Raw genomic sequence first — 13,954 nt, forward strand, 5'->3', positions numbered from 1 at the left:
ACTGCTTTTTGAGTTATTTTAAAAAGCTATATACTCAAGGACCGCAAAATGAAGAAGATATAGACAAATTCCTTGATAAATATGGATTACAAAAAATCTCTCATCAAAGTAAGATGGATCTGAACCAGAGAATAACAGAACAAGAGATAGAGGCTGCCATTCAGAACATGCAACTGGGCAAATCTCCAGGACCAGATGGACTGACTTCCAGATATTACAAATCGTTGAAGGAATGGTTGATTCAACCACTAAAAGAAGTTTGCAATGAGATCCTTGAGGGAAAGAAGGCACCTGAATCGTGGAAAGAAGCATATATTTCACTCATACCAAAGACAGAGACTGAAAAGACTCAACTGAAGAACTACCGCCCAATATCATTACTTAATGTGGATTATAAAATTTTTGCAGATATTTTGGCAAAAAGATTTAAAAGAGTGTTGATGGAAAGGATTCATAAGAACCAAGCAGGCTTTCTCCCTAAAAGACACCTGGCAGACAATGTAAGGAATGTAATAGACATTTTGGAAAAGCTAGAGGTGAATATAAACACTAAAGCAGTACTGATTTTTGTGGACGCGGAGAAAGCCTTTGACAATATTTCTTGGAGCTTTATGATAAAGAACCTTCATGGGATGGGGGTAGGCCAAGGTTTTGAGAATGGTATGGCTGCAGTATATTCTGAACAAAAGGCTAAATTGATTGTAAACAACGTAGTAACTGAGGAACTTAAGATAGAAAAAGGAACACGACAGGGGTGCCCAATTTCCCCATTACTTTTTATTTCAGTTCTGGAGGTGTTGCTGAATATGATAAGGAATGACCAGCAGGTTAAAGGAGTGCAGGTCGGAGCTAAACATTACAAGTTAAGAGCGTTTGCAGATGACTTAGTACTGACTTTACAAGAGCCAATCACTAGTACGAAAAAGGTTTTAGAAATAATACAACAGTTTGGTCAGGTAGCTGGATTTAAGTTGAATAAACAAAAAACCAAAGTTTTAGGAAAAAACTTAACAGACATGGAAAAGGAGAAATTCCAAGAAGAGACAGGGCTGACAGTGGTTAAGAAGGTGAAATACCTAGGGGTTTATTTGACATCTAAAAATGTGAATTTGTATAAGGACAATTATGAAAAATGTTGGTCAGAAATCAAAAAAGATCTAGAAATATGGTCAAATTTGAAATTGTCAATGTTAGGCCGAATTGCGGTGATTAAAATGAATGTATTGCCTAGAATGCTATTTTTGTTTCAGACCTTGCAGATTCTTGACAAGATGGAATGTTTCAAGAGGTGGCAGAAAGATATTTCGAAATTTGTCTGGCAGGGCAAAAAGCCCAGAATTAAATTCAAAATATTGACAGATGCAAAAGAAAGAGGGGGTTTTGCCCTGCCGGACTTAAAATTGTACTATGAGGCAGCAGCTTTTTGCTGGCTGAAAGAATGGATGCTCCTCGAGAATACGGACATTTTGGATCTGGAGGGTTTTAACAATGCTTTTGGTTGGCATGCATATCTATGGTATGACAAAGTTAATAGTGCCTTTAAAAATCATATTGTTAGAAAAGCACTATATAATGTTTGGATAAGATATAAAGATCTGTTGGAAAACAAAACCCCTAGATGGGTGTCACCAGTGGAGGCTAAAGCAGTGAAGAAACTCAATATGGAGGTCGGATGGCCGAAGTATTGGGAAATTTTGGAACAGGATGGAGATAAGCTTAAACTACAAAGCCAGGAGAAATTGAAACATAAAGTACAAAATTGGTTTCAATATCGCCAAATAATGGAGTTTTTTAAACAGGATAGGAAAATTGGCTTCCAGGTGGAAAAATCAAAACTAGAAACTGAGTTATTAGAACCCAATACTAAGATTTTATCTAGAATGTATAACTTGTTGCTGAAATGGAGTACACAGGACGAAACAGTCAAATCGGCTATGATCAAGTGGGCACAGGATGTTGGGCACAATATCATGTCAGCTGACTGGGAATGGTTATGGAACACTGGTATTAAATTCACGGCATGTAATGCCTTAAAGGAAAATATTATGAAAATGGTTTATAGGTGGTACATGACTCCAGTCAAGCTGGCAAAAATTTATCATTTGCCCGATAATAAATGTTGGAAATGTAGAGAGACTGAAGGCACCTTCTACCACCTCTGGTGGACGTGCCCGAAGATTAAGGCTTTCTGGGAAATGATCTATAATGAAATGAAAAAGGTACTTAAATGTACTTTTCCTAAAAAGCCAGAGGCCTTTCTCTTGGGCATTGTCGGCCAATTGGTGTTAAAAAGGGATAGAACTTTTTTTATGTATGCTACAACAGCAGCAAGAATACTCATCGCGAAGTATTGGAAGACACAAGATCTACCCACTCTGGAAGAATGGCAGATGAAAGTGATGGACTATATGACATTGGCCGAGATGACAGGCAGAATCCGTGACCAACGAAAGGAGACGGTGGAAGAAGAATGGAGAAAATTTAAAAGCTATCTTAAGGACTATTATAAACTTAATGAATGTTAAAGTGTTGTGGTTTTCAGAAACAAAGGGATACAGTGATATAAGGTCAGAATATAGAGAGGACTAAGATGACAGAGGTTGGAAGTAACAATTGGGAGTTGCTAAAAATTATGGACATCGGGATGCAGAAAGGGGGGGTAAGGGGAAGCCCAAGAAAAGAGGTTTATGAAAATATGTTATGAAATTATACGTGTATGTTTGTCTCTTTAAGTGTTTGTTTGTTATTTAAAAATCTTGTAAAACCAATAAAAATTCTATAAAAAAAATAAAATAAAATGTCACCAGGTCCTTGTATCCATTGTACCCAAGAAAGGACACATGGAAGGGAAGATCAGCCTCGTCCCAATCAGGCAGCCATACTTGTATACAATTCATTGCTTCATTCTCTTACCATCAATCTGATCTCCTTCTCTTCCTTTCCCCACTACTCCCCTTTGCAAGTCTTTTCAGTTTGTAAGCCAGAGTGTTTATGTACTGCAGCAATCCCCAACCTGTGTTCTCCAGTTGCTGTTGAACTACATATCCCATCAGCCCTAGCCAGCATGGTCAGTAGTCAGGGATAGTGGGAGTTGGAGTTCAATGATAACTGGAAGAAACCATGTTGGGGAAGGCTGATGTGAGAAGCTTTGGGAGATAGTATTTGCCCCAAACCAGGATAATAGCAATGAAACATATCCAAGTTTTATAAATAAACATACGGGGAATAAAATCTAAAGCAGAAACTATGTGAAGAAACATCTCATAATACTTAAGACTACAATATGAGTTGTCAAGTTTTGTTCTTTTATTCTTCTAAAAGAGTTCTGCAAAAATCTGCAACATAACAGAAGTTCTAACAGCCTAGCAATACATTGGCAAGATTTTCAGGACTTAAGCTCCATCAGCAGTCATGATCAATGGGATTTTCATATAAATATGTAAAGGGAATTCCACTCCAAATACTTAAATTGAAAATGAAGGATTATATCACAATTAATTGCTTTATTTGTGTTGCTAACAAAGTCATCTGGCCTCTGAAGTGCGAAGAACAATTCACTTACCCTTTCCAATGTAATTTCTTCAAATTCATATTCAATCTCTGTTCCATTGACCTAGAAAATAATGATGATATAAGAGAGAAATCTATTAATACCTGTGGGAGATAAGGAAGGAAATCCCTGCTTTTATACAAGGACAAGTGTTCTCTCAGGTGTGATGAAACACAGTGTTTCCAAATGAAAAAAGTCGGTAATACTTCTTCAACTGGAATAAACGAGGAACGCCATGCATGGAAGAACTGAATAGTGGTATGCCAAGGAAACAAAGTGTTCCATTTAAGAGCTGACTGGCAAAGACTTGCAATATTCTGTCGCTTTGACACATAGGAAAAGAAGAGTTTTGCAGGGCTCTCCAGATACCCCTCCCCCCCCATGTGGTGGGAGGAGAAATAAGTTACCAAATTCTTTTGAACAATGTCATCAAGGAAATATTTTGAGCTTCATTTTAATTTAGATCCTCTTTCATTTATTCCCCCCTCCACCAACTGCTTTGAAAAAAATGCACCATTTACAACATTGTATCCAACTAAGTTCTGCACAGAGTAAGAGGCCCACTGAAACCAGTCAGCATGGCCAAGTGAGAGCCATTCATTTCAATGGATTTGTGGTACTTAGAAACAACCCATTGTGAGTTGAGAACCCGCCAGCCGCACAGGAGTATAATAAGACACAAAGACACATTGTTTTAGGTTAATGGGCAAAATTAGGCCACAACTTTTATTGGTTACAGCATGTGAGTAGTATTGGCTTAGGCACTGGATGAAACAGCAATACATGACTCCACCCCGCTCAGCCAGGAGTCATATCAGGGTTAACAACCAATGTGAAGAGCTTGTTGATGCAAATACAACTGGAAGCTCCCCCATGACATCACCGGGGGTCGTACCATGGCCCTAGCCACCAGCAGGGCATTGGACAGGATCCACGACTGCTAGATTCCTTTAATGGAATACCCAAAAGAGGAGGGGTAGATGATGGCCCATACCCAATCCTCTAACACAGCACACATATTCCAATGCCTAACCACCAATACCAGATAGTTGTGACGAATTGCTACGAGGTAGGCGAAAAAACCAAGAGGCTGGTGCCAATTTGCCAAATGGATAAAAAAGTCCTACCGGGCCCCTTGGGCAACCAAGGCAACCAACCAAAGTCCATAGCAAGGTCAATACGCAAATGAAGCTGACCTAAGAGGGAGGGAGGGAGGGAGATCCGAAGAAAGCAGGAACCGACTGGGAGCTGAGTGCTGCCGCAGCTGTTTAAATGAAGCTAGACCCGCCCACCAGCCGGCCCTATTGGCCGGGTGGAAGGTTTGGCTGCGGCAGCAGAAGCAATCAGGAGCAGGGAGCTGAATGCGCCTCCCTGCCCCTGCGGAAAGCTGCTCCCGTTCACAACCCCTCCCCTCTAGGGGGAGGAGAGGCCTTACCATTAGCACACTACACATAAACAACACACAGACTGGTTCTCTTTTAAAAAGAAAGAAACGCATGCCCCCTTTTCTCAAAGCATCTTTTACCATGTCATGAAATCATTTCCAACCTTTCCAAAGATATCTCAAGCCAGTTAGCTTCATTCTTACTTCCACGGCAACCAAAACCATCCTCAGCTCCCTGCAAGTAGCTCCCCGGCCTTTCATAGGGCTAAGTAAATGAAATATTGGGTTACAGATGCTTCAGGTTACAGACACTTCAGGTTACAGACTCCACTAACCCAGAAATAGTACCTCGAGTTAAGAACTTTGCTTCAGGATGAGAACAGAAATTGTGCGGCGGCAGCGGGAGGCCCCATTAGCTAAAGTGGTACCTCAGGTTAAGAACAGTTTCAGGTTAATAACAGACCTCCAGAATGAATTAAGTTCTTAACTCGAGGTACCAGCTGCCAAACCACACTATCACAGCACAACACAAGTTGGGAGGAACTACTTTGAGATAAGCAGCTTAAGGATGGTGGCCCACACTGAGTAGATATGTGCGGAAATGCTCACTTTGGCACAGCAGTGAAGCATTAAAACTAATGACACATGGGAACAGCACCAGTTTAGCTAGTTCCCTTTAGAGCTCTTGCCTCTCTTCTTCTGCATAGAGGAGATTACAATATGGGACCCTTCCCCAAAGTGAGGTGCCCTTTGCTGACTCGGAATTTGCATAGCACGGTGTGACTCATATCATCTTGCCAACTTCATCTGAAAATAACTATGGGCTGTATCCAACATTCTCTGTCTGCTTAGCGCAAGGGCTCTTGAGCTAGCAGACAGGTGAATGTTAACATTGTGCAGTGGAGAAATCCAATACAACAGTTGCACTGTGGGAAACGAGCCCTGCAATAGATTTCACAGTCTACTGTGCAACGCAACCTGCTTATTATGCATTCTTTGGTGCAACAGCATCCCACTTGTGCAAAACATTTCACCAGAGAAACAAGTATACAATGCTAAGGCACTTTAAGTTAGCACTACAATGGAGCCCACCCTATGGGTGGTATTCAGTGCCAGTCCTACTTGGAGTAGACACGCTGAAGTTGATAGATATGGCTAACTTAGGCTCTTTTGAATTATGGTGCTGGAGGAGACTCTTGAGAGTCTATGGACTGCAAGAAGATCAAACCTATCCCTTCTGAAGGAAATCAGCCCTGAGTGCTCACTGGAAGGACAGATCCTGAAGCTGAGGCTCCAATAATTTGGCCACCTCATGAGAAGAGAAGACTCCCTGGAAAAGACCCTGATGTAGGGAAAGATGGAGGGCACAAGGAGAAGGGGACGACAGAGGATGAGATGGTTGGACAGTATTCTCGAAGCTACCAGCATGAGTTTGACCAAACTGCGGGAGGCAGTGGAAGACAGGAGTGCCTGGCGTGCTCTGGTCCAGGGGGTCATGAAGAGTCGGACACAACTAAACAACTAAACAACAACAGCAACTTAGGCTCATTAATTTCAATGAGTCTACTCTGAGTAGGACTTAGGTGAATAGCACCCTATGCTTTGGAAAGACAACATTCCAGCTACAGGGAGCTTCCAAGAAAGGCACCTGTTATCGAGATCTTCCCCACTTCTGCTTATTTCCAGTTTTTGTTCTTTTTAATCTTGGTGGAAGTTAGTTGTAGCTTTAGATGCCCACCATTAAATATACCTCCTTGCCATTTAGGATTTTCCCATTCTTTACTCTATAGAACAAGTACAGGGAACCTAGAAGCCAACTGAACCCACCCACTTCTGCCTTCTCTATCTGGCCCCTAGGACTTTCCTTAGGTCATCACCCCTTCCCCTGCCGCACCCCTTGCCAGCTCTGTACTGCACCCTCCTCAACTGCTTCCTTCTTGGCTTCCTAGATTGAGGATGCAGAGATAAGTGGGGGGTGGTGGTATGGCAATCACTGGCTTTTGTGGGGTTGGAATGCAGTCTTACTGTGCAAAGGCAATAGTTATGCCTGGTGTTCCATCCACTTCCCCCCTCTGGCCCTGCTAACCACTGGTGTGCCAGCCCCAGGAATGTGGCTTTTGGGGTAAAAAAAAGTTTCCTGCCACCTGATTTAGGAATTCAGCAGTGTCTCAGTTCCTTACTTACTTACTCACTCTATTTATATACTGCTTTACATCCCACAATCTCTGAAGTGATTTGCAATGAAGTTTGTGAAAGAGCATCTCTTAATTTAAAACCATGCAGCAATCCAGCCAAAGCACACAACGGAAGTACCAGAACAGCAGCATTATTGCCCAACAGCCTGAGCTGTTTTCATCTGGTGTCTAAAGGCTAGCAGTGCTGGAGCCAACAGGATTACAAAGGGAACAGAGTTCTAGAGTCAGGGTGCCACCACAAAAAAGGCCTGGTTGTGTGTCACGGCCAACCATGCAGTTCCTAGCAGAGGAATATTAAGGAGGGCCTCTCTAAAGGTCCTCAATTCATAGGCAGCCACATACAAGGAGAGAGCTCCTCCCCAAGTACAGTCATACCTCAGCTCCCAAACACCTTGGGAGTCGAGCGTTTCAGCTCCCAAACAATCGAAAACTGGAAGTGAGTGTTCCAGTTTTTGAACGTTCTTTTGGAAGCTGAACGTCTGACAGGGCTTCAGCAGCTTCTGATTGGCTGCAGCAGTTTCCTGCAGCCAATCAGAAGCAGTACTTTGGTTTCGGAAGTTGAACGGACTTCCAGAACGGATTCTGTTCAACTTCCGAGGTATGACTGTATTTAGCTCTTAGGTCATTCAGGGATTTTCGTGCAATTTGTAAAACCTTGAATTCAGACCAGAAATGAATTGACATATGGATATGTCTCTGCCACAGGTAATTTGCCTCTCAAGAACAAGCCACAGTTCATCTCTTGAAGTCTCCCACACATTTGCAGGGTCTTGTATGCGTTGGGGGGGTGTCTTTTCAGAAGGGCCCCAGCTTACAAACCTCATTTGTGCACAGATCACACCATGGAGTCCTCTGGACCTAAGCCAACCACTTTAATATCCAGCTTAGATTTTTATCCAACAGGAATGAATCAATCTCTCTTTTTTAAAGAAAAGAAAAGATCCAAAAGCCTCCATTAAGAATTGCTGCTTCCATCTAAGCGACCAAGAAAAACAAATAAATCATAGCGAGGAAAGGAAAGGTACACAAATGTATTCAGCAACATGCTGTTCTCATTTCCTCCTACTGAGATGCCTAATATTTGCTCTTTTCACCTGCCTCGATTTGCAAAGCTTGGTACAAATTGTTAAACTTTTTTTTTTTAAAAAAAAACCAGAACATTCCTACAACAACCTTCTGGTTTTGTGAACTCTTAAAGCATGAATATTAAGCAGTACGCAAGTATTCTGAGGTTACCTTGCTTTCTTGCCTTATGGTAATCTACATTACCATATTTTTTACTGTCTTTTCCAGTACAATTTTACCATTTTACTGTCTTCTCCAGCCTAAGACAACCCTTCTGCCTGTTCCAGGACCACTGTGTTTATTTTAGATCATTGTGGCAGGTGGAAAGTCCAACCTAGATCTCTAGCCAACAAACGCCGCACCGTAAGGCTTCTCTTTGCTTCACTGCGTAGAGTCAGGTTTCCTTTGCATTATTATTAATGCAGCAAAAACGAGCGAGGAAAGAATAGCAGAAGGAATTTCTTTCAGGAAACCATCGGGGGGGGGGGGGAGGTGTATGATGATTATCCAAACTGGTCTTCAAATGAACATGAGATCTAACCATAGGTGTGGGCTGAGATTTAGAAATAACTTCATTAGAGACCCCTGGCAGCTAAGACCAATGGGAGTTCCAAAACATCTCTTTGCTGTGGACAGAGCTAGAGGCAGTATTTTAAATAATTATAATAATAACAACAACAACAACATTGCTGCAGGGGAGGATAGAAGGTTCCAGCTGATGGAACGTTAGAAACTGCATTATACTGAGCCAAACCGTTGGTCCACCTTGCTCAGTACTGTCTAGACCAGGGGTCTGCAACCTTTAAGATAAAAAGAGCCACTTGGACCCGTTTCCAAAGAAAAAAAATCTGGGAGCCACAAAACTCGTCATTATAAAAATAACTTTTTTGTCACTTTTTTATTATTTCTTTGTTTGACCCCTCAGAATTACTCCTCCTCATAGAAATAAACATTAAATTAACAAGTTTCCCTTTGTGTGTGTGTGTGTGTTCTTCACTCCCCTTCAAAACAGTGACCAGCGTACATGCCCCTTACAATGCAGTGACCAGCGTACATGCCCCTTACAATGTAACGGGCGGGCGGGAAGGTGACGTCGGGACCGTGTGTGACTAATGCACGCACCACCCCCATGCGACGTCACAGCCAGTACAGCGCCTGCCACAGTGGGGAGTGTCGGGGCGCACAATGCGCCTCCTCCCCTCACTAGTATCCGCCCCGGAGCTGCGGCAAAGGTGCAAAAGAGCCACATGCGGCTCCGGAGCCGCGGGTTGCAGACCCCTGGTCTAGACCGATTGGCAGAGGCTATGTTGGGTTTCAGGCAGGGGACCATTCCTGCCCTACCTGGAGTTGCCAGAGATCAAACCTTCTGTAGCCTTCTGCATTCCAAACTTCCCAACTCTTAACTCAAATCACAGTGGGCTGCATCCAGACTCAGACATACTTAGGGTCAGGGCCGTCTTTAGCATATGTGCCACCGGGGTGCAGAGATCCACCCAGCGCCCCCAAATTTAGTTTAGCCCCCAAATTAACTTTATTATGCTTATGTCAGACACCACCCTTACGCCTTATCTCTTGTTTACGAAAGAAGGGAGGAAAAAGAAACAAAAGTGTACTGCTGTGGGGTGGCTCCAGGAGGGGTTGGTGAGGCTCTGGCACCCAGACCAGCCAGCAGGTGGCAAGCAGGAGTAGCAGCGGCAGCAGCGCAGCCAGGACCCCCTCTGAGCCACCCCATCCATGCCAAGCTCCAGGCAGGTCCGGTGTGGTGGCGCAGCAATCCGAGCTGGCGGGTACCCAAGAGGGGTGCGCTGAGCTCAAGGGGGCAGGCAGGCGCCAGGAGGGGCGCTATATGAAGAATGCAGCAGCTAGATTGGTGACTTTATTGGCCGAGGGAGCCAGCGTACAGCTTCTGGGTCATGTGGCCAGAATGACTAAGCCGCTTCTGGAGAACCACAGCAGCACTCGGAAATGCTGCTTACCTTCCCGCCAGAGTGGTACCTATTTATCTTTCGAACTGCTAGGTTGGCAGGAGCAGGGACCAAACAACGGGAGCTCACCCCGTTGCGGGGATTTGAACTGCCGACCTTCTGATCAGCAAGCCCTAGGCTCTGTGCTTTAACCCACAGCGCCACCTACGTCAAACGGTGCAGTCAAATGGTGAACCCAGATATTTCAGGGAAATTTCTCCTGTCTTCCCACCTGTCCCACAAAAGCAATCAAAAACACATTTTGTTTTATCTTTGCCAGGCAGCCAAAAGTGGGAGTCAAATGGTCCTAAAAACATGAAGAGGGAACTTTGGTCCACCATTACTTTAGATAATGACTTGTGCCCAGAGAGATTGCCTTCCCCGTAGTGGCACCCCACTTGTGTGATGTTTTTCTCCTGTGAGGCTCACTTGGTGCTTCCACTTTTGGTATTCTCAGTGCCTGGCAAAGATGTGTATTTTTTAAATGCATCTAGGCAACTTTAAGTTTTCGTTGCTTTTCAGCTGCTGCCATGATGACTCAGGGATGTACATTTCTGAAATAAAGCTAAGCTTCTGGTGCATCCTCGTTATCTGCTGGTTCTAAAGTACTGGTGCTGTTTTCTTTATTTGCACATTTTATTGCAAGATAATATTTTTTTAAAAAAAGCAACGACCACCTTGCATACCTTCGTGAAAGGCTCTATGAACAGCATTATGAAAATATACTTTTTCTGTGAAAGGAGGTGAAAGAGTGACAGCAACTAGTGATGGCTGGTGCCTATTGGGACTGGCAGAGTGGCAGGCAGGGAGGCTGACTGGAGCTGGAGCTAAACCTAATTCTAGTTTGCCTCCATCCTCTTCCCTGCAGTGGTCCAGAATGGCAACAGCGAAGCTAAGGCGGTGGCAGCTGACAGCCAGTTCCCACATCCTGGACTTGATGTTAAGTAATAAGATAGATAAGCTGGGGTTGGCTGCAGGCAGACTCAAGTTGGTGGGGGCAGCGCCCCATTCACCTCCAGCTCAAGAGCGTGTTGATGACTGTTGCTGGCAGAAAACTGCAGAGTTCAAGGCTTTGCCGTGAGGCCACATACAGATTTCTAGCCACTAATCCTTCATTATCAGGTGGAGTATATTAAAGTAGGGTGAAAACAAACAATTGCATTTCATTCCGAGTTTAACATTCTCCGCTGTCTCCACAAAGCATAAAAACTACCTTACGGAAGCTGTCTGGGATCACGTTTACCTTCCAATCAAGTCAATCTTCTGTAGAAAATTATCGGATCAAGTATTCATGAGACAAAGTTAATTTGCACTACCCACAGAGAGATTCGTTTCTCCTAGCTGGTTGTGAGACGACAGACGTGCCTTGTTTGATGGAGTGCAGATTACAATTCGAGCCGGATGCCAGGTGTTTTTCATTAGCTCGATGCACTATGGTCAATGAATCCCTCTATAATGCAAAATACGGCCAGAGAGAGAGGAGAATCTAAACTGCAATCCAATGTTTGGCCAATGCAGACAGCAAAAATCTACATAAGTCATCTGATGTACACATATTTTAATTGGGGGGTGAATGGATCTGGCCAATGGGGGCTCTTTCTCCAGGCCATAGCCCTCCGAAATAGAATGTCAAGAATTTTTAAATAATATGCCCCTAATCTCAAAGCCACATTATTTCCTGTCCCCACACATGTGGATTTACAAAAGTTTGTGGAGGCATAATGGTCAATTTTCTGTCCTCTGGCCAATCTGGTATCTGCATCACTTAGCCAGAGGCAAGTCAAGCAAATGGTGTAACAATGTCTTTTTTTTCAGCCGGAACTCAGCACCTCTTTTCCGGCTGAAAAAAAAAGCCACTGCCATTCTAAGAGAATGAGGGAGGCATTCATTGTAAGCTCCAGTGCCTCTTTTTCTAGAAAATAGAACTGGGTATAATTATGGTGCTGGAGGAGACTCTTGAGAGTCCCATGGACTGCAAGAAGATCAAACCGATCCATTCTTAAGGAAATCAGCCCTGAGTGCTCACTGGAAGGACAGATCCTGAAGCTGAGGCTCCAAGACTTTGGCCACCTCATGAGAAGGAAAAGACCCTGATGTTGAGAAAGATGGCGGGCACAAGGAGAAGTGGATGACAGAGGACAAGATGGTTGGACAGTGTTCTCGAAGCTACCAGCATGAGTTTGACCAAACTGCAGGAGGCAGTGGAAGACAGAAGTGCTCTGGTCCATGGGGTCACGAAGAGTCGGACATGACTAAATGACTAAACAACAACAACAACAACAATAAGCACACCACATGGTCTTCTGCTAGCTGGACTGAGACACTGGGAAGAAACTCCTGTGTTTCCTGAGCAAAATACAATATAGGCGGCAAGAAGGATACATTTAGCATTGTCAGATGATGGAATCCTGTGCAAAAATAAATTCCAGTACTCATATGAGCAACAACAACATGGAGATGTTCAGTCTGCTTGTGAGAATCATCAGAGATCGCAAAGAAAGGAATGTACAACTACAACAAGATGAAGAAAAATAATAAAGGACTATCCGGAGTGAACTGGATAGAACTGATTAATTAATGCAGTAGAATAAGTGATGTCTGGACTTATCCGGAATTTTGGACTCGTGCAGAGCTTGATATATGGGTACCCCCCAAAAAAAAATTAAAAATTTGGCTGTATAATTTGGAACCAATGTGATTTGAACAATGTGATGTGATTGGCCTGTTAATAAAAATTATTTAAAAAACAACAACAACAACATGGAGATGATGCAGGCTATTGCAGCCTTTGACTATGAACTAACTGCTAGAGGATAATTCATTTTCTGCCATTCAAGCTGCCCATCAAATATATTCCCACAATTTACTCTCAGCGAGCTAAAGCTCCTCTCAAGTCAGTGAACCCAGAAACGAGGCTAATTAACTAGTCCTTTTATGATTTGCAGCAACCCTCCGCTATAAAGAACTGCCGATCATATGAAAGGGGCCCTGTCCTTTCACCATTTCAAATGAAAGGACAAATTCACAATTGGCCAGACGGTGCAATATTGAAAAAGGTTTGCAGACACTACTCAATGTCAAACAGCGGCCAACTTTAAAACTGAGGGCTTCAAACCATCACACTCACATCTTATTCTGAAATGTCCAAGATCCAGAGCAGATGCAAAGCTAAGAAGCTTTGTAGGATAGCAAAGACTCAAATCAGTGCTGAAAAGGAGGAAGAGACAATCAACTTACATACCAACATATGCACTGTTGGCCCATCAGGTTGTTGTTGTTTTTTGTTAAGGTTTCTTTTTGTTAAGGTTTTGAAAAGGTTCTTAGAGAAGCTGAGATTCCGAGCAGGGAGAGAAAAGGGCGTACAGACAATTAAAAGCAGTGGGGGTGGTTTGGAGTTGAAACACTGAAGGGCAGGCGTCAAATCACCCTTTCCTGTCGCCATTTTTTATATTACAAAGTTTTATGGCAATGGCTTCTTTTTTTAAAAATCTAAGAAATGTAAGCACATAAACTATTAGGACCTAAATCCAGCTACACCCTTTAATTCACGAATGGGCTTTCTGATCCAGTGGAAGAGGAGAGAAGGCATTTTTCATCTGTTCCTCCTGGAGCACAAGGAAACCTGTTCCACTCTGTTGTGGGGGTGACATTTGTGGGGAGGGGTAGTAGTGAGAATTGATGAAAACACGTCCCCCTTTTCTGTTACCGAAGGCCTCTATTAGATCAAGGCCTCTGCCACAAGCATAAGGAATCATTGATCAACATTTACTGAAACTTGCATTTTCATTTTCTTGTG

The 13,954-nt window shown here is 43.3% G+C and overlaps 1 protein-coding gene across 30 annotated transcripts in view; it reads right to left on the bottom strand.

Annotated features, from left to right (window-relative positions):
- DLG2 (discs large MAGUK scaffold protein 2) overlaps positions 1-13,954 on the bottom strand; it is a 921,944-nt gene that overhangs the window by 289,772 nt on the left and 618,218 nt on the right. For all 30 annotated transcript variants that reach the window (XM_082219075.1, XM_082219062.1, XM_082219073.1 and 27 more), the window contains one exon: positions 3,563-3,613. In XM_082219075.1, coding sequence (XP_082075201.1) covers positions 3,563-3,613 — 51 coding nt within the window. The remainder of the gene's footprint in view (positions 1-3,562; positions 3,614-13,954) is intronic.

This window comes from Podarcis vaucheri, assembly GCF_965113315.1.
Source record: "Podarcis vaucheri genome assembly, chromosome: 4".
NCBI lineage: Eukaryota > Metazoa > Chordata > Lepidosauria > Squamata > Lacertidae > Podarcis > Podarcis vaucheri.